Source organism: Hypanus sabinus, chromosome 8, assembly GCF_030144855.1.
Source record: "Hypanus sabinus isolate sHypSab1 chromosome 8, sHypSab1.hap1, whole genome shotgun sequence".
Taxonomy (NCBI): domain Eukaryota; kingdom Metazoa; phylum Chordata; class Chondrichthyes; order Myliobatiformes; family Dasyatidae; genus Hypanus; species Hypanus sabinus.
This window is the reverse complement of record NC_082713.1, coordinates 46,226,756-46,246,854: the sequence shown is the minus strand read 5'-3', so window position 1 is coordinate 46,246,854 and position 20,099 is coordinate 46,226,756. Positions and strand designations below refer to the sequence as shown.

The following is a 20,099-nucleotide window of genomic DNA, read 5'->3' as shown; positions in this document are numbered from 1 at the left end:
TGGAATTCAACCCAGATAAGTGTGAAGTGTTTCAGTTTGGTAGGTCAAATATGATGGCAGAATATAGTATTAATGGTAAGAATCTTGTCAGTGTGGAGAATCAGAGGGATCTTGAGGTCTGAATCCATAGGACGCTCAAAGCAGCTGCGCAAGTTGACTCTGTGGTTAGGAAGTCATAGGGTGCATTGGCCTTCATCAGTTGTGGAATTGAATTCAGGAGCCGAGAGGTAATGTGGCAGCTATATAGGACCCTGGTCAGACCCCACTTGGAGTACTGTGCTCAGTTCTGGTCGCCTCACTACAGGAAGGATGTAGAAGCCATAGTAAGGGTGCAGAGGAGATTTACAAGGATGTTGACTGGATTGGGGAGCATGTCTTATGAGAATAGGTTGAGTGAAGTTGGCCTTTTCTCGTTGGAGCAACGAAGGATGAGAGGTGACCTGATGGAGGTGTACCAGATGATGAGAGGCATTGATCGTGTGGATTGTCAGAGGCTTTTCCCCAGTGCTGAAATGGTTGCCACAAGAGGACACAGGTTTAAGGTGCTGGGGAATGGGTACAGAGGAGATGTTGGGGTAAGTTTTTTACTCAGAGTGGTGCGTGTGCGGAATGGGCTACCGGCAATGGTGGTGGGGGTGGATACGATAGGGTCTTTTAAGAAACTTTTAGATAGGTACATGGAGCTTAGTAAAATAGATGGCTATAGGTAAGCCTAGTAATTTCTAAAGTAGGGACATGTTCAGCACAACTTTGTGGGTCGAAGGGCCTGTATTGTGCTGCAGGTTTTCTATGTTTCTAACCATGTACAAGTATACAGCCAAACGAGACTTTATTCCTCCAGGCTAAGGTGCACAACACAGTAAGTATACCTCACACACATAACATAAAATATTATTTAACAAATAATAAGGTGCATATATGATACAAGTTAGTTGGCACTGCTGAAGTTGGGTGACAGCTTACTGTTGCTTTGTAAGGCAAGATATACGACTAAGTACTTTATTAATAATTCTTTTTCTGTGGTAAATTGTGGTAAACTATCACCACGAACAATGAAGAGGTGAGCGAAGGCAAGGCTGACTCAATGGTTGAGCCATGTGGATGCAAAGTCAGAGTGTAGCATATACAAGAAGAAACAAGGTCAAGGCGTGTTCAAGAGAGTGAGCAGATCAGAGAGGCTCCGGTGCGGAGGAGTTTCAGTACCTGTACACCTAAACCGAGAGCAAGATTGGATCAATCTAAGCACCAAGCCAATTTGGAAAGGTCAAGAACAGCCAAGGGCTGGGCAGCAGGGTACAGGCGCAGAGTATATGGCTAGGTATATGGTGAGGCCTAGGTCCTAGTGTTCAGACAATTTAAACACAGGCCCAGAGAGACTGAAAGGCAAGGTGTCAGGACTGGAGCCGAGGTTCAGACTCATTCTACACACAATTCCACAATGTTTACTTCTCTCTCCGTGGAGTTGAGGCTGGGAGACTGCTCCGTGCTTTGTGTCTGAGCTTCATGGCGATTTGCCCTGCTGTGTGATGAACTGAAGCTATGGGCCCACTGCAGCTGCTCTAGGCTCTGGGCTGTGGGTCTATGGACTCAATTTGGTTCTGAACGCTGTTGCTTGCTTTTATAGATTGCAAGATTTTTTTTCTCTCCGCGGTGTTGAGGCTGTGAGACTGCTCCTCGTTTCATGTCTGCAAGCTCTGCAGCAATTTGCCCCACTGTGTGATGAACTAAGACTGAGGCGGTGACCTGCTCTGGCTGCTCCGGGCTCTGCGTCTGTCTACTCAATTTGCTTCTGAATGTTGTGCTTCCTTTTATTGTGAGCATGATTTGTGTTTTTTTTTCTCTGCACATTGGGTATTGGTCTTTTTTTTAAATAGGGTTCTTTTGGGTTTCTTGTTTTGTGGCTGGCTGTAAGCACATGAATCTCAAGGTAGTATAATTTATAAATACTTTGATAATAAATGTACTTTGAAGCTTTAAAAGTATCACGCTACTGGCACCTCATACATGATGAACCTGGATGGCTGCAGGGAGTTAAGTAGCCTTACAGCCTGGGGAAGAAGCTGTTTCCCATCCTAACAGTCCTTGTCCTAATGTTACAGTACCTCCTGTCTGATGGTAGGGGTCCAAAGAGACTGTTGGATGGATGGGAGGAATCACTATCAATGCAAAGGGCCCTGTTCCGGTGTTCCAGATAAATAACTCTAATGGGTGGAAGAGAGACCTTGATGATCAGCAGTCCTCACAATCCTTTGTAGGGACTTGCGGTCAGGTGGCTTGCAATTCCTGTATCAGACGGTGACGCAGTTGGTCAGAACACTCTTAATGGTGGTCTTGTAAAAATTGGTTAAATGGTGGTGGGGGGTGGGGTGGAGGTGAAGCCTTAGTTGCCTCAGGAAGTAGAGATGCTGCTGTACTGTTCCAAAGAGATGTTGAAGATGTCTGTTAGAACCTCGGTTAACTGGGCTCCACAGTCCCTCAGCACCCAACCAGGTATGTGATCAGGTCCCGCAACTTTATGTGGGTTGACCCTGGCTAGGATCTTCCTCACATCATCTGCAGCCAGACGGAGCGCTTGCTCCTCGTGGGGAACAGGGGCCTTCCTTGCCTGTACATCATCTGCTTGTTCCATGCATCAAACCATAAAATATCTTTAGTCTGTCAGGAAGAGAAGCATCACTGCAGTTAATATTCAGGGTGGACTTGTAGTCCGTTATGGTCTGAATAACCTGCCACATGTACCCCGTATCCCTGGTATCTGGCTGTATATTCTATGTGAATAATTCCATTTTGCTTTCCTAATATCAAGGAAAAGTGCAGCTCTTGCTGACCTAAGTGCCATCTTATTCCCCAAACTGAAAGCATCATCTCAATCTCTCAGCTGTACTCAGACCTCTGCTTTCAACCGTGGCTCATGATTTGCTCTCACATAGATGTATTTAACAATAGCGATGTCGTCTGTCCACTTCTCAATTAGCTAGCCACAGATCTCGCATATTCATCAATGTTAATGTTAATATGATGGTCGTGTGTAGCGATCTCCCTGAACATGCTCTGATCCATGTTTTCAAAACAGTGCTATACTGCTGCATCTAGACAAGCTGCTATCTTGTTTAGAAATAATCCTGTTCAATATTATTAAGATAATATTTTTAAAAGACATCTGTAAAATAACATCATTTCTAAATGGTATAGCTATTGTTACTGTTTACTATCTAAGTGCTGACAGTCTGCAAGGATTTCAAAACATACCATTCAGTGTCACGTGTTGTCGCAATTGTCTAGCTGTCTAACCAATATGATAGTGAAAGAGGACCTTGAAAGGATTGGCAAATAGTCAGTCTGTGGTTTGCTTCCTTGGAGCAGCAAGACTCACTAGAATGATATCAGAGATGAGAAAGTTGTCCTTTGAAATCAGATTAAGATTTGTTCTCAGTGGGGTGTACATTGGAAATCTATTTCCATGAGCCATATATTTCTAGAACTAGTGGGTACAATGTAACGTTAAAGGGCTGCCCTGTTATCAAATGTCTTCACTCTGTTATTTATAAAGATTTGGATTCTGAAGCTGAAAACTTTCTGGACATCTAGGGAGTTGACAGATATGCTGAACAAACTGCAGTTTTTTTTAATTAAACAAAATATACTTTATTCAAAAATAAAATTATATACAATAACCATTCAAAGACTTTCAATTTTTTACAGTTGGTACCATTACTGTCTTTACATTTTCAAAGTTCAAAAGTTTTGCCACCCATGTGGCACTTTGTTCTTTCATATTTACATTCAGGGGGTATACCCCCAACCCCCCCCAACCCTCAACTCCCACAGGAGAAGAACCCTAGACTGTGGTCCTTCCCCACTGGGCCCTTGCGGTGTCTGCATCAAGTTTGAGTGCGTCCCTCAGCACGTTCTCCTGCAGCCAAGAATGTGGCAGTCGGCAGCATTCCTCCACGGACATCTCCGTGTGCTGGTAGACCATCAAGTTTCGGGCCGACCAAAGAGCTTCTTTGACCGAGTTGATGATCTGCCAGCAGCACCGGATGTTGGTCTCGGTGTGCGTCCCCGAGAACAGCCCGTAGATCAGAGAGTCCTCTGTTACACAGCTGCTGGGGATGAACCTTGACACTGCCCCTTCCATCTTCCTCCACACCTTCTCCGCGAATCCACAGTGTGCAAAGAGGTGGGTCACCGACTCCTCCTCACTGCAGTCCTCCCGTGGGCAAAGGGGTGTGGAGACAACATTCCGGGCGTACAGGAGGGATCAGACTGGGAGAGCCCCTCTCACCGCCAGCCAGGCAAGGTCTTGGTACCTGTTGGTGAGGTCTGGCGATGAGGCATTTTGCCAGATGAACTGGACAGTCTGCTCAGGGAACCATCCCACTGTGTCCATCTCGTCCTTCTCCTGCAGTGCCTGCAGGACCCTACGTGCTGACCACTGCCTGATGGCCCTGCGGTCAAAGGCGTTGACCAGAAAGAACTTCTCTACGAAGGACAGGTATGGCGGCAACGACCAGCTGACAGGGGTGTTGTGCAGGAAAGGGGCCAGACCCATCCTTCACAGCCAGGGCGACAGGTAGAACCTGGACACGTAGTGGTACTTGGTGCCTGCGTACCTGGGATCCACACACAACCTGATGCAGCCACACACGAAGCTGGCCATCAGGGTGAGGGCAACATTGGGGACGTTTTTGCCCCCGTTGTCCAGGGACTTGTGTATGGTGGTCGGTCTGACCCGCTCCATCTTGGATCCCCAGACGAATCTGAAGACGGCTCGGGTGATTTCTGAGCTGAAGGAGCGGGGGACTGGCCACACCTGCACCAAGTACAGCAGCCCTGAGAGCACCTCATACCTGATGACCAGGTTCTTGCCTGCTATCGATAGGGAGCGCCCTCCCCACAGCCCCAGTTTCTTTTCCATCTTGGCAGTCCACTTCTGCCAGTTCTTGTTGCACACCTCGGCCCCTCCGAACCAGATCCCCAACAGCTTCAGGTGATCAGCCCTGATGGTGAAGGGGACGCTGGATCGGTCAGGCCTGTTGCCGAAGAGCATAGCTTCGCTCTTCGTGCAGTTGACCCTGGCCCCTGACGCCTGCTCGAACTGTTCGCAGATGCTGATCAGCCTGCGAACTGACCTCGAATCAGAGCAGAAGACGGTGACATCGTCCATGTACAGGGAGGTTTTGACTTGTGTCCCTCTGCTGCCTGGCAGCGTCACCCTGTTAGGCCCTCATCCCTCCTGATGGCTTTGGCAAAGGGTTCTATGCAGCACACGAACAAGACGGGAGAGAGGGCAGCCCTGCCTGACTCCAGACCTGATGGGGAAGCTGTCTGTTTCCCACCCATTGACCTGGACTGCGCTACAGATGTCCATGTAGAGCAGTTTGATCCAATTCCGGATTCCCTCCCCAAATCCCATTTTGGAGAGTACATCCACCATACGATTTATAACAACATGTTAAATGGCAGCTTTTTTCTCGTTAATTTTTGTTCAAGTCAAGTTTTGCACTAGTACTTGTATGCGCAGGTGCACTTAAAATTTGCAGCAACATGATAAACACAAAACATTAGAGACAATGAGATAAGAGTTTATTCAATTTTATAAGCTTCAATCATATCTGCTAGCTTTAGTTCATTTCCTTTTCATTTCTTCAATGATGCAATCTGGAAAATATAGATTTGCATAAGGACATTGTGATGTCATTGTTTACTGAAGTTTTTAAAATAGTATAAATACTGGGTCCCATTCCACTTTCTAAACAAAGACAAGATCACTCAAACTAATCCTATTGGACTCTATCTTTATGCTATTAAGTCATTCAAGCAACAGAAGTTGAGTTCTTTCACTTTTTGAACAACTACTGCAACCACCTTAAAAGTAGTGTGAGTTCCTAAAGCATGAGGAACCTAACAGTGGTTGGCTATGAAGATGAAAAAGTGTTTCTCAAAATTGTTCAAGCAAATGCACCTTAGCAATAAATTTGCCCCTAAAATATTATATAGTACATTGTGCATGATATACACAAACCATAAAATTATGAAATGTAATGAATAGGAAGAGGCATTTCTGGCATTAAGACATCCTCTGAAATTCTTAGTGATGTGTTTAATTAGTAACAAGAATGAATCCAATTAATTTTTATTTAAACCCAAAAAGGCATTAAAGGATAGTGTGACAGGAATCATCCCTTGTAATAATGATCAGGAAGGCACAGAAAGAATCTGCAATTACTGACAAATACCTTAATTATCTCAACGAAAGAACTCATGAACTTACACAACCAAATACCCGTGTGCTCATCTAAGTTTTCCTGACCTTCCGTGAAAAGTCAAAGAACAGAAAAGATTTTACCAATTAAAAAAGAGTTTCTGCTGCTGGCCATACATTCCTCGTAGTTCCATTTGGGATTTCCACATGTCCTTGGGCACCTCACAAACACCATGGTGAACCTCCTACCAGGTCATTGCTGCAGCACACTTGAAGTATCTGCTCCTGTATTCATTTCTCACCAATTCAAATGTTACATTCCAGTGCCATTGGCTGTAGGTTACATGTCTGACCTTTAATACCTTTTATTGGCTCTGATCCAGGCTAGCATCCATTTATTGCCCTCTTCCCAGCAAGTGACAATCTGTAATTTATTGCTCTTTGTTCTCAATCAGCAACCAGCTTGAATCATGTAGAACAGCTCGAGACCACACCATTCACAAAACTGCATGTTATAGCCAGCCAAAGTGGATGCACAAGCAGAGGAGTGTCTGTACATCAGATGACTCTGACAGGAAGTGATAACGTAGTGGTAGTGTGGGTGATTTAGTTGGGGAAGGTGGGAAAGTAACCGTTTTTGAGTCTAGTGATCCTTGTGTAGATCACAAGGACCTACCTCAGCCTGCTCCCTGATGGGAGTGGGACAAACAGTCCAGAAGCAGGGTGGGTGGGATCTATTCATGATATTGCTGGCCTTTTTCTGGCACTGGTCTATGGACTTTGGGAGGAAAATGTGGCACACAGAGGAAACCCACATGATTACGTGGAGAATGTACAAACTCGTTACAGATAGCGTTAGAATTGAACTTAGAACTCTGATACCCCGAGCTGTAGTAGCATCGTGCTAACTACTGTTGTGCCCTTAGAAAGGTGAATGGATGGGGGGAGCCTCACTCACCTCAATCTGCTCAGGAAGTGGAAATGCTGCTGTGCTTTCTTAATTAAAGAGATGGTGTTGAGAGACCAGGTGAGATAGTCCAGTATTTGTACTCTCAGAAATTTGTTGGTCCACACAGAGGAGCTATTTATGTGCAATGAGGAGTTATCAGCCTGCACCTTCCTAGATTCCATAATTTCCTTAGTCTTGTCCACGTTGAGACTCAAATTGTTATGCTCACACCATTCTACAATCTGCTATATCTCCTCTCTGTACGCCATCTCCTCATTGTAGATAAGACCAGCTATGGTTGTATCATCAGAGAATGATTCGGTTTGAGCTGGATTTGGCAGTACAGTAATGCCTCAGCAGTGAGCTGAGCACACACCCCTGGGGTATACCAGTGCTCAGCGTGATGGAGCTAGAAATATTGCTGTCAAACGAATTGACTGTGGTCTTCTGTTGAGAAGTCCAAGATTCAGTTACAAAGAGAGGTGTTGATACCCAACAATGACAGTTTACCTACCAGCTTCTCAGGGATGATCATATTAAATGCCAAGCTGAAGTCGATTAGTAGCAGCCTGGTGTATGAAATACCATTTTCCAGGTGGGATAGAATGAAGTGGAGTTAGGAGGTTATGGCATTGTCAGTGGACCAATTTGTACAAGAAGTGAACTGGAAAGAGTCCAATATAGCAGGAAGATGAGATTTAATGTGGTTCAGAACTAGCCACTCAAAGCACTTCATTATTGCTGAGGTCAGTGTCATTAGATGGTAGTCATTAAGGCAGGTTCTGTCATCCTCTTGGGCACAGGGATGATGGTGGCTGCCTTGAAGCCTGCGGGGACAGTGAACCGTTCCAGAGAGCTGTTGAAGATGTCTGTTATAACCTCTGTTAACTGGGCTACGCGGTCCCTCAGTAACTGACCAGGTATGTAATTAGGCCCCACAGTTATATGTGGGTTGACCCTACCTCAGGTATTCCTCCCATCATCTGTGGCCAGTCAGAGTGCCTGTACCTCACGTGCAGGGAGGGCCTTCCTCAGCAGTACATCGTTCCGTCATCAACCTGTACGTAAAAGTCATTCAGCCTATCAGGAAGAGAGGTTTCATTGTCATTATTGCAGGACTTGTAATCTGTTATGGCCTGAATGCCTGCCACATGCATTTCTGGTGTAACAGAAATGGCTGTAAATTCTCTCCGAATTGTCCTGTTTTGCCTTCTTGATATAGGAAAAGTGCAGCTTTTGCTGACCTAAGAGCCATTTTATTCCCCAAACTGAAGGCAGCACCCCAGTCTCTCAGCAGTGCCCAGATCTCTGCTGTTCACCATGGCTTCTGATTTGCCTTCACAGAATCACGGCGATACGCTCAATGCAATTCTCTGTATAGCCAGTCACAGATCCCATATATTCATCAACGTTAATGTGATGATCAGAGGTATCCACCTCCCTGAACATGCTCCAGTCCGTGTTTTCCAAACCGTCCTATAACGCTGAGGTTGCACTTTCTGGCCAGGTCTTTGCCTCCCTTTGAACTGACTTGACCCATTTAATCAGTGTACGCAGGAATTAGTATAATAGGTAAGTAGTCAGAGTATCCAAGGTGGGGCGGGGCAGACAGCCTTGGAAGCACCATGTTGGCATTAACAGATCTAATATGTTCTCACCTCTGGTACGTCAATGCACTGTGTAATGATCTGATCTGTATGAACAGCATGCAAGACAAGCTTTTCACTGGATCTCGGGTAGATGCGACAATAATAAACCAGTTTTAATTCCAGTGCAAAATAAAGTGTCAGCCACGTAAGCTATTTTGCCCTGTGAGTGTTGGGTTTCTTGAATGTCATTGGAGATACGCATATCTAGGCAGGGAGAGAGCATTTCATCACTGTCCTTATGTGTGTTGCAGATAGTAGAAAGGCTTTGGGGTGTCATAAGGTGAGTCACTCACTGCAGCCTTGGGATTGAAATTTGTTTATTGACTTTCTTGGATTGGTTGTATTGTTTCTACTAAAATGACACTGGTCAATTCTTTAGAGTAGGCATAGAGGAATTGTTTTAGGGGGACTTTGCAGTGGGAAGTAAGTGGTAAGACTTGAGCGGTGGCAGGGTGTGGGGTGCAATGACCAGGTAGTGGGAAGATAGAATAAGGTAGGTTAATATATGTGATTAGATTCTTCAGTATGATAGTTCTATTTAAATTTTATTTTTATATTGTTAATTCACCTCCTCTTCTTTAATTTTCCTGAATCTGCTGGGCAAAAGACAATGACCCACCCATATTGCCAGTTTTTGATTTGTGGTTTCTCATCTTGCACAATATCCTCTATAATAGCTTACACTAGAAAAATAAGTTACAAAAATCATGAAACCAATTGCACCACAACTACAGTACATTCAAGAACAGAATAATGTAAGGGGTTTCTTATGTTACTGCATATGTTAATCAAAATGGCTTCTTTGTTAAGTAAAAGTAGGAATGTTTCTTTGTTATGGTAACTGGTGAGAGAGTGCTTTCCTTTGCAGCTTGTTTGGGTTATAATTACTGATAATGAGAATTGTGTTCATTTGTTTACCAATTGGGATAGATGTTATTCTTTCTTGTGGGTCTGTGAGCTGTTGTTGGCGGACTTTTGGGGAGCTGGAGAGGAGATCGCGAGGAAGGCGGACGGTGCTGGATGCGCTCTGGTCGACCACCGAGGTTGGTCCCAGGCATGCGGGTCGTGGAGGTTGGAGAAGATCGAATAGTGGACCGAAGACCTCAATGGTTGAGCTCCAACGATTGTGCACTAATTGACTGAACCCTGATACGTTCTGGCGCCTTTTCTTTCCTTTCTTTTCTTTCATATATTGTATTGCTATTAATCACTTAGTTTTAGTAAGATTGATAAAGTGTTTTCTGCAAATGTACATGGTGTGCTGTTTGATATTGTGTGTGTGAGTTTATACTAGTGTTCATTTCACAGCATCCATGTATACGGGAAGTGCGGTTTGGCGGGCGGATGAATTTTCCCCTAGACATACACCAGCCGATCGCGTGAGCATTACAATAACAGCCTGTGGTGTAAGGAAACTAAGATGATACTACAAAGCTTGCTTTTTCTAGGAAGGATGTACTGCACATCTAATCCTACACTAGACAGCCAGGTCAGAATAGTGTTGTCTGATTTCCAGATCACTTTTCCAACTGCAGAACTTGCTGTACCATTCAAATAGTATGAACAATACACTAATGTAAATGTAAATAATTGGATAAAGTACTCTCTACTCTTACCTTGTAGCCATTCCATTCCTTCTTGAAGTCCCTCCCCTGTCAGAGCACTACAGGGACTACAAACATAAAAATGAAAATGACAATGCTGCTCATAAAACATTTTCCTGATTATAGAATTGTACAGAAAGGAAATGACCACTGGGCCCAACTCTTCCACACCAACCTGTGAGCATTTTCTGTATCAATGTCATGCACAGCACTTCGTATATGGGCTTCTATGCCAAAGTGATTCAAGTGCTCCTCTAGATACTTAGTTACTGACAGGAGATTTAGCATTCACAGAACAGTGCATATCACTTACTTTCACCTTCTGAGTGAGGGTGGATTGCCTCATCTAAATCTCCTTCCCTTTATCCTAAATCTATGTCTCTAGTTTTATCTACTTCTAAAGTAGTGAAAGCTTTCTTGTAGACTCCCCTAGCCTTACCCCTTGTAATTTTATACAAGTCATTCATGTTCCCTCTTAACCTCTTCTGGTTGAAGGAGAGATCACTTAGCTTATCTAGTTTCTCTCAAAACTGACCAGCTCTGTCTCAGACAATATTCTGGTGAATTTCCTCTGCACACCCTTCATTGCTGATATATCTTTCCTATATTTTAACGATCCCAATTGCACAGAGTACTCCAAAGCATAGCTTGCCAACTTATGTACTCATTGGCCTGCCTAATAGAGGCCAGTTTCTCATATGCCTTCCTAACCATGTTATCTATCTATGTTGCTACCTTCAAGGATATGTATTTTAGGTTCCCTCTATTCCACAATACTCCCTAAAACCTTACCATTTGTGGTATATGTCCTAGCCTCATTAAAGCTCCCAAAATGCATAGCCTCTCATTTGTCAGGACTAAATTCCATCTGCTAATTTTCAGTGCTCCTCACCTATCAATCAATATCTTTCTGCAGCCTAAGACTTCTTTCTACAAGTTCTTCTGACCTACATTACAAGAGATGTTCAATGTAATCTCTTGTAATGAATTCAAACATTACAAGTGTAACGGGGAAAGTGTATTCAAACAATGAAGCAAATTTTTTTAATATTTTAATTTCAGTTTTGGAATTAAGATTTCACTCAATTGAAAAAAAATGTACTTCTGTAATACCATTAATAAAACAGAACATTCCGTGTGCTTCTCTCTAACTTTTACAAATTTAATGGCAAGCCCATAAAGAGAAGCCAATACAAAAGACCGAAGAATTGGTCAAAGATAGATTTCAAGGAGTGCTTTAAAGGAGGAAAGTGAGAGTGAAGTGTAATGGTTAAATAAATGCAGTTCAGAGCTTTAGGGCTTTGACAGAAAAGACATGGCCATTGAAATCTGAGTTACTCAAAAGGGAGAATTGAAAGAGCAAAGATATCTCGAGAAATTATAGAATAGGAGTTTACAGAGATGGAGAGGCAAGGATATGTCAGGATTTAGAAACAATGAAGGGTATTTTAAAATTGAATTGTGCCTAACAAATACCCAATATCGATTATAATCATATGTATGATGAATAAACAGAGACGGATACAGTTGACCTCCACCTTATGGCTGCTTGGGTAACAGAAATTTGCCCATATGGAATTCACAAATAACTACCGAAAATCTTGAGGTATGGATCAAATTTTGCTCTTATTAAATTTAAGTAGGAAAAAGAATAATGACAAAATGCAAAAGAAACAAATTTTGTCATTCAACATTGTGGGGCAAAACATGTGGCTATGACACCACTGCATCGATTGGGTTGGCAATCATAGCGAAGTCCCTCATTTGTCATGCCCTCTCCAATCCAAACACATGTCAACAGATGTCTGAGTGTGGCACTGCCACTGTTTTTTCATATGTGAGCCACTTTCTCTTAATACCCCACAGTGCTAAGTGATTAAAAATAAAAATTGACAACATTTGTTTTGTTTGCATGAGCCTTGTTCCTCCCCAGAGTCTAAACCCCTAAATCTAATTTTAAATAAGAGCGGTGATTGTGATAAACGATAAAATGACTAAATGTGGGAGAAAGGCATCCCATAGGAACACTTCTCCATTAATAATACGAGTTTCAATGGGATAAGAGGGGATTTGCATCACAGAAAATTTCAATGTGTACAGTTTTTAGAAACACAATCCCTGTGTAATGCGGGGTTACCTGTACAAGTTAAGAGATGGGCTTCAGAGTTTTGAATGAACATAAAGTTAAAGAGGGTGAAACTGAGGGACTAATTGAAATAACTGTCCAGTCACTTCACAGACATGAATGAAGGTTTTGATAGCAGGTAAGTAAAGAATGGCCATGTAATATAATGAAAATGGAGACTGAAAGAGAGGACTGTCAGACCATTGAAGCCTATGTCTTTAATATTCCCACTATAGAGCGAGTTTTATTTTGGACTGCTATGCAATTTAATTTCCCAACATATAACCCATTTTATTAATTGTTGGTTCCTCTAGGAAGTTATTAATTTTGCTCACATGCTCTGTATTGTGCTTTTACCCTTCAACTTCATATTTCCTTAAGTTTATGAAACATCTTCTTTCTCTGAAAAAGAATCTGGTGCTTTCCTGTCATATATGATGAATAAATGCCAGATTAAACCATCCACAAACCCATAAGGAAAGTCAACTCACAACTTATGTGGGTAAAAGATGACCTGGGACTCAGGTTGGCTGGTGTTTACAGGATTCCCTGTGAATGTGGGGTAGCGTATGGGTCGCATGGTGGATACCCTTGCATCTCGGAGTACAGGAGGTGTATCCTTTTGGGTTACCTGGAGAAACTGGCAGTAACAGGATACTGCATTCGTAATGGCCATAGGATTGACTCTGATGGCACAAGACTACTGTGCCATGCCAATGGCTTTTGGGACCATCTGGTAAAGGAAGCTATTGAAATAAAACTACAGGATAAGAATTATAACAAAGATGAAGGTCTCATTCTAAGAGCTGGAATTCGATTGTAAACAAGGTAGGAGAACAGAAACCTGATTGGACTAACCAATCGGGAGGGATGGAGGATGGCAGTATACATACCACCAGATTAGACATGCCCAGGCATCATCCCTGATGAAGATATCAGAGTTTGTCATCAAAAAGTTGGTTATAACTAATACCTGTACCTGGCTGGAAACCCGAGAAGAGTATATTCATCTTCTTTCTCTCGCTCTTCTATTGATAACAATAACTAGAGCTATCCTAGATATTTCTTTCACGTATGTCACTAAAGCCTTGAATATAACTTTACATATCCAACAGTTGCTAATAGATTACTGTTTGTTGGTGACTAAAGACTAGTGCTAAATTATATTGGCTCAGGCATTGAACCATTCAGCTTCAGATACCAGATCAAACCATGTGACTTAGAATAGATGATTTAAAAAAGGATATAAATTAAGATACTGTTAGCATTAAATATCCAGTATTGTATATTTAATAATTCAGTAATATTAGAGTAATATTGTAAATATGTTGTTAAGTATTCTTTATTTGATTAAATAGTTATAGGTTCTAGATTAAAAATGAGTGACTTGTATATATTATTACACTACTACATGATATGTACATGCTTCACTTAAAGAACAAACTTAAGACTTGCATTCCCAGCTCTATTGTTTTTCCTTGAATTAATTTAATGTTTTGAAGTTACAGAACATAGCACAAAGAGCCTCCAATTTTCATCACATTTGTGAAAACACAAATGAGGTTGTCCCTTTGACTACTCAGTATAAATCTCACTGTCACGTGTAACTCAAGAGAATGGGATCCTCTATTCAATCTTTTATTCATATGAGAATTCTTAATCTGATGAATATTTTTTGACAGGTAGGTCACATGTCTCTATAGAAGACTTATTGAAAATTAATTGCCATTTCCAACAATGAAAGCCTTTTCTACTATTTACACTGGGATTTCATGCGCTCTCCGTGCATAGCATGGAGTTTTCAATGATGACCCAAATGCTGTTCCTCTGCTTTCAGTGTTCATGGACCAGGCATTCACAGGTATCAGTAGGGATTTCGCATTTTTATCAAGCAGACATTTAGAATATTCCTGAATATTTTCTTTTCCCTACCTATTAATTTTGTAGTGTCTTTTTTGAGAGACTAGTGGTGGTCATGTGAATGGTGCAGTCTGTACAATGGATCAGACTGAGTGCAATTAGTGGGAGACAACATTGATGTCAATTCACTTATCCTTCTCAGATTTAGACAACTTTGTGGAGGTAATGAGTCTGAGAAGAAAAAGGGAAGGCAGGAATTGCTGATTGGTAGAATTTTAACACAGATGTCTGCCATCACTGAGAGAGGGCTTCAGAGATATAAAATGTGATGCATGATTTACAGGAATTTATCGTGAACTTTTATTGTATGAGGGCAATATTGTGTAGTGGGGCCAGACTGATAAAGAAGCTTTGTTTTGTGCATGTTGAATATCAGGCTCATTCTCTTGTATTCAGTACTTGTGAACAAGTCATCAACCTCGCATGGTCCCAGAACACGTTCTACACAAATAGAAAGCTCGCCAGTGCTTCTACTTTCTGAACTTTGCTCGTCCATTCTCCTGTCATTCTGCAGGTGCACAGTAGAGAACACTTTTATAAGCTGCATCACTGCTTGGCACTGCGGCAGATAGGAAGGCTCTACAACGGGTAGTCAAAACTGCCCAACGCATCACTGGCACTAGCCTATCCATCATCAAGTACAGAAAGGTACTAGGAAAGGATCCCACACACCCTGCTCATGGACTCTGTCTCACCTCCACAGGGAGGAGGCTACTTTGCATCTTCACCAAGACCATCAGACTCAAAAACAGTTACTTTTCCCAAGCAGTAAGATTGATCAACACCGCCACTCACTAACTCCATCACTGTTATTTTCCATCAGTCACCTTATGTACTGATAAGGTACAACACTTTATGTACATACAATCAATGTATATAAGATATCTAATTATATTTATTGTGTTATTTTAGTATTATTGATTTATTTATTTTTTGGGGGGATTTTTTTCTGCTGCATTGGATCTGGAATAACAGTTATCTTGTTTTCCTGACACTTGTGTACAGGAAATGACATTAAGCAATCTTGAATCTCTCTCTTGAATTACTTTAACGTGGCACAAACACATTTTTCATCTGCCTACTGCAGCTTAACCAATATTCAACCTAAATTGCCTTCACAGTAGAACCAAGTTCAATGATCTGATATTGTTAATCCTATAGATTAGTTTTGATCTGATGAGGAATTTATTGGAAGCAAGGGACAGCAATTCAATAAGAAAGGACTGTTAGTGCAAGGACACAGCCTTACTTGACATTATTTTGCTCTGAAATTGGTTCTGTTGTGGACCTGCTAATTAGATCAAGGCTTTCATTCCATCATCAACAAAACATAAAATAATACAACCTCTTGACTTTGAATGCAATAAAATTCTTTCATTTCATAGGCACATCCTTATTTCTTCAACTATCAAAAATTCACCATCTCCTGCAAAATGAATCCTGCCTTTAAATTTAATTTGCTCTTTTTGACAACCATTTATTCAAGAATTGTGTGTTTCTATTTTTAACAGTACTAACTTGTGTATGAATATTCTTGATATCTATGAACCCAATAAATTGAATACCATTATGATCACTTCCGGTACAATTGGTGTTTTAAATAATTATGGATCTCATGCTCTTTTTCAGTGAAGTTAAGTAACATCCATCAACACAATGACCTGTTTCTCCAATCTACCATAACAAGATATTTCACCTACCATAGATACCAACGTTTTTTCTGGATGTTATTAAGTTTCAATATCTGGGTGAGCATATCTGATGGCATAACATCTTTCAGATCGATTTTATTTGCCAAAAAAAGAATGGGGATTTGTCTGTGTTTAACATCTGCAAGCACAAATATTATGTTCTGTTAGTTCCTATGCAAATACATTTCTGTGTAGTATGTGAGAACGCAATCACAATATCCTCTTTTTTTCAAACATACAAAGCTAGATAAGAAAATGAGAATGCATTGAATATGCAAAGTTAAGTGATAGGACAAGAAAATGGGAAATGGTGTATAATCTCAGCCAATGCAAGGTTACTCATCATATATTGTTGTCAAAATATTTTTGATGCCTTTTTTCTGCTTTCCAGTTCATACAGTCATAAAATTGTTATGGTGCAGCAAGTCAATCAGCCCATTGAGACCATGTTGGTTGTGATACAACAATCCCATCAATTCCATTTCCCTTTCTTTTTCCATTGCCCTGTAAATTATTCTGTTAAGTGCCTAATCAATTCTCATCTGAAAGTCTTGGTTGATTCTGATTACAAAAACTAAACATGTAGGTAACAGAATGTTGGCCTTTATTACAAAGGGTTGCAATCCAACAGCAAAAGTTGCAGGGCTATAACAATGCAGGGCTTTAGTATTATGACACCTGGAGTAATATACACTCGGTTGCCACTTTATTAGCTACAGAAGGTACCTAATAAAGTGGATACTGAGTGTATTTCTGTATGTTCATGGTCTTCTGCTGCTCGAGCCCATCCACTTCAAGGTTCAGCATGTTGTGCATTCAGAGATGCTCTTCTGCACACACTTTGTTCTAAGGCATTGTTATTTGAGTTACTATCGCCTTCCTGTCAGCTTGAACCAGTCTGTCCGTTCTCTTCTGTCCTTTCTCATTAACAAAACATTTTCGCCCACAGAACTGCCGGTCGCTGGATTTTTTTGTTTTGTATAAACTCTAGAGATTGTTGTGCATGAAAATCCCAGGAGATCAGCAGCTTCTGAGATGCTCAAACTACATCATTTCACACCAACAATCATTCCGTGGCCAGAGTCACTTAGATCATATTTGATCTGAACAAACTGATGTTTGGTCTGAATAACAACCAAATCTCTCAACCATATCTGTATGCTTGTATTCATTGAGTTGCTGCCACATGATAGGCTGATTATATATTTGCAATAACAAGGTGTACAGGTGTACTAATAAAATAGCCACTGAGTGTATATCAAGTCTCACTGGATGATGGGGGATCATCAACCTAGCAAAGTTTTTTTTCCACAAATGCAGTCTTCCGAATATTTACTGCTTTTAAAAGAATTCACTGAAGTTATTAAGTTGATTCCAGAGAAGGTTGATCTTGTGTAGGTGAGGTAATAACATTTGGGACTTGTAAGAATAATATTTGAATGCAAAGAACGTTTTCAAGAAAGATTGGTGAAACATGCAAGATCCTGAGAGAAGTTAATGGAGTAGATGCAAAGGTAATATTTTCCCTAGCTAGGGAGTCCTGAAATGCACAGGGAACAAGTTGAAGATGGAATTAGGAGATAACGAAGTCTCGAGAGAAAGTGTTGGCACTTAGGACTAACATGAGAATTGTGAATACTCAAAATCACTGAGGATACTTTAAGGCAGAGGTTCCCAACCTTTTTTAATGCCACGGAATAATGCCATTAAGCAAGAGGTCCATGGACCCCAGATTGGGAACCCCTGCTCTAAGGGAACCCAGGGATTGGATCGATGGGAGAATCGAGGAAGGAAACAACCATTATCTTACTGAGCATAATAAAAACACATTCAGCATATTTGAGGATATATGGCCTATTCCTGTTTCTATTTTGCATTTTCTGAACATAATATTTCTTGCTTAATTTGGCTGTTTTTTTAATATTCTGGAGACAGTCTCAGTACAATAATCCTTAACTGTGTAAATGTGCTCATTGTACAAACATAAATAGTATACAAGTTTGAAGTTGATTGATCATGAAGGATACTCTCACTGCCACATTCATGCCTTTCCTTACAGGGAGTGACAGTTAGACAACAGTAGATGCCAGAACACCAACTAGATCATTAAGCATCAGGGTGAAATGGAACAAGTGAGGCTAAATGATAGGGAAAGTAAAAACTAAAGTTAGCAGGTTTTCACCATCTATATTACCAAACATAGCCCTAGAAAAAATTGGCAAAAGCCAAAGAACCATTACTATTGCCTCAGGATAAATATCAGTATTTATTCGGTTGAGAGGAAAGTAACTCATAATAACAATAACAAGTGTTATGGAAAATCTACTAGCAGAAAATTCAAGTGACATACCAACGTGACTTAAAAATAAATCACCATTTCCTTTGTAATCACTGCCTCTCAGTCAATCAGCACCTTGAAAACACTTTTATCAAAAAAACTGTGGTGATTCACCAAAAACTTCTGAAGGATAATTGGTTTATTATTGTAACATGTTCTGAGATACAGTGGAAAACATACTGTTCATATGATAAATTCACTACAACAGTGTATTTGAGGTAGTACAAGGTAAAACAATAACAGAGTGCAGAAATAAGCATTACAGTTACAGAGAAAGTGCAGGGCAGGTAGACATTAAGTTCCAAAGTCACAATGAGGTAGATTGTGAAGACAAGGGGTCATTTTATCGTACTATAAAACTGTTCAATAGTCTTATAACAGAGTCCTGAGGCTGGTGGTACATGCTATCAGGTTTTTGTATCTTCTGCTTGATGGGACAGTATAGAGGAGAAAATGTCCAGGTGAGTGGGAACTTTGATTATTCTGGCTGCTTTACCAAGCAGAAGTATAGACCAGAGTCCATGGAGGAGCGACTGGTTTCTAGGATGTGCAGAATGGTGTCATAGCAGAGCAGTTGCTATACCAAGCTGCGATGCATCTTTCTAGGATGTTTTCTATGATGTATCGATTAAAAATAGGTGAATGTCCAAAGGGACGTACCAGGTTACTGTAGCCTCCTGAGGAAGTAGAGGCATTGGTGAGCTTTCTTGGCTGTGGCATCTATGGCAGGCTGGTGTAAGTTGGAGATGAGCAACAAATGTTAGCCTTTCCAGACTTATGCCATTGGCAAGGAGGTACAAGTGCCTTGGGTTCCACACCACCGAGTTCAGGAGCAGTTATTAGATTTCAACCATTAGGCTCCTGAACTAGCGTGGATAGCTTAACACACCCCAACTCTGATACGATTCTCACTTTTAAGCTCATTACAACTCATGTTCTCAGTCTTATTTATTTATTGTTGGTATTACTTGTATTTCCACAATTTGACTGCTTTTGCACATTGGTTGTTTGTCCATCTTTGCGTGTCATTTCTCATCGTTTCTGTTGTATTTCTTAGTATTTACTGTGAATGAAAAAATGAATCAGGGTTGTATATGGTGACATATACTGTACATGCTTTGGAAATAAATGTACCTTGAATCTAGACTTATAAAAATCATGTGGGCTGATTTCTCTACATTATCTACCACATAGTTCCAAGAATACCTGGATGAATAAGGAGATTTCCTAATTCTTCTTTCACTACGCTGATCCGCTGCTTATCCACACTATCAATGACAAAAATAATTGCATGAGCATCCCTGAAATAAAAGCAAAAGCAATTAGAAACCAAATGGGACGGTTATTTAGAAATAAATTAACAATTGTATTCATTTTCAGCATTCTATTCATAAAATACTGTTGTCCACAGTATGAATTACAAATGTATCAAAAAGTTTCCTTTTTACAATGGAAGCAAAAACTATTGCCTGCCAATATGTTCTATATTCTACACATGCACAATCAAACATCACAGAAATGAAGCATAACTTGATAGGCTCCAACCTTACTCAATATAGTCATAGAGCAATTCAACACGGATACAGCCCTTCAACCCAACAATTCTATGCTGACTTCA

At 41.0% G+C, this 20,099-nt stretch overlaps 1 protein-coding gene across 2 annotated transcripts in view; it reads right to left on the bottom strand.

Moving 5' to 3' along the window:
* Positions 1 to 3,794: 3,794 nt before the first annotated feature.
* LOC132398101 (ADP-ribosylation factor-like protein 6) overlaps positions 3,795 to 20,099 on the bottom strand; it is a 35,102-nt gene continuing 18,797 nt past the window's right edge. The window contains exons 4-7 of one of the 2 annotated variants that reach the window (XM_059977071.1): positions 19,688 to 19,782; positions 16,153 to 16,282; positions 10,420 to 10,475; positions 3,795 to 5,661 (exon numbers count right to left, since the gene is read on the bottom strand). In XM_059977071.1, coding sequence (XP_059833054.1) covers positions 5,630 to 5,661; positions 10,420 to 10,475; positions 16,153 to 16,282; positions 19,688 to 19,782 — 313 coding nt within the window. In that variant the 3' untranslated portion in view covers positions 3,795 to 5,629. The other variant, XM_059977069.1, reaches the window with a different exon arrangement.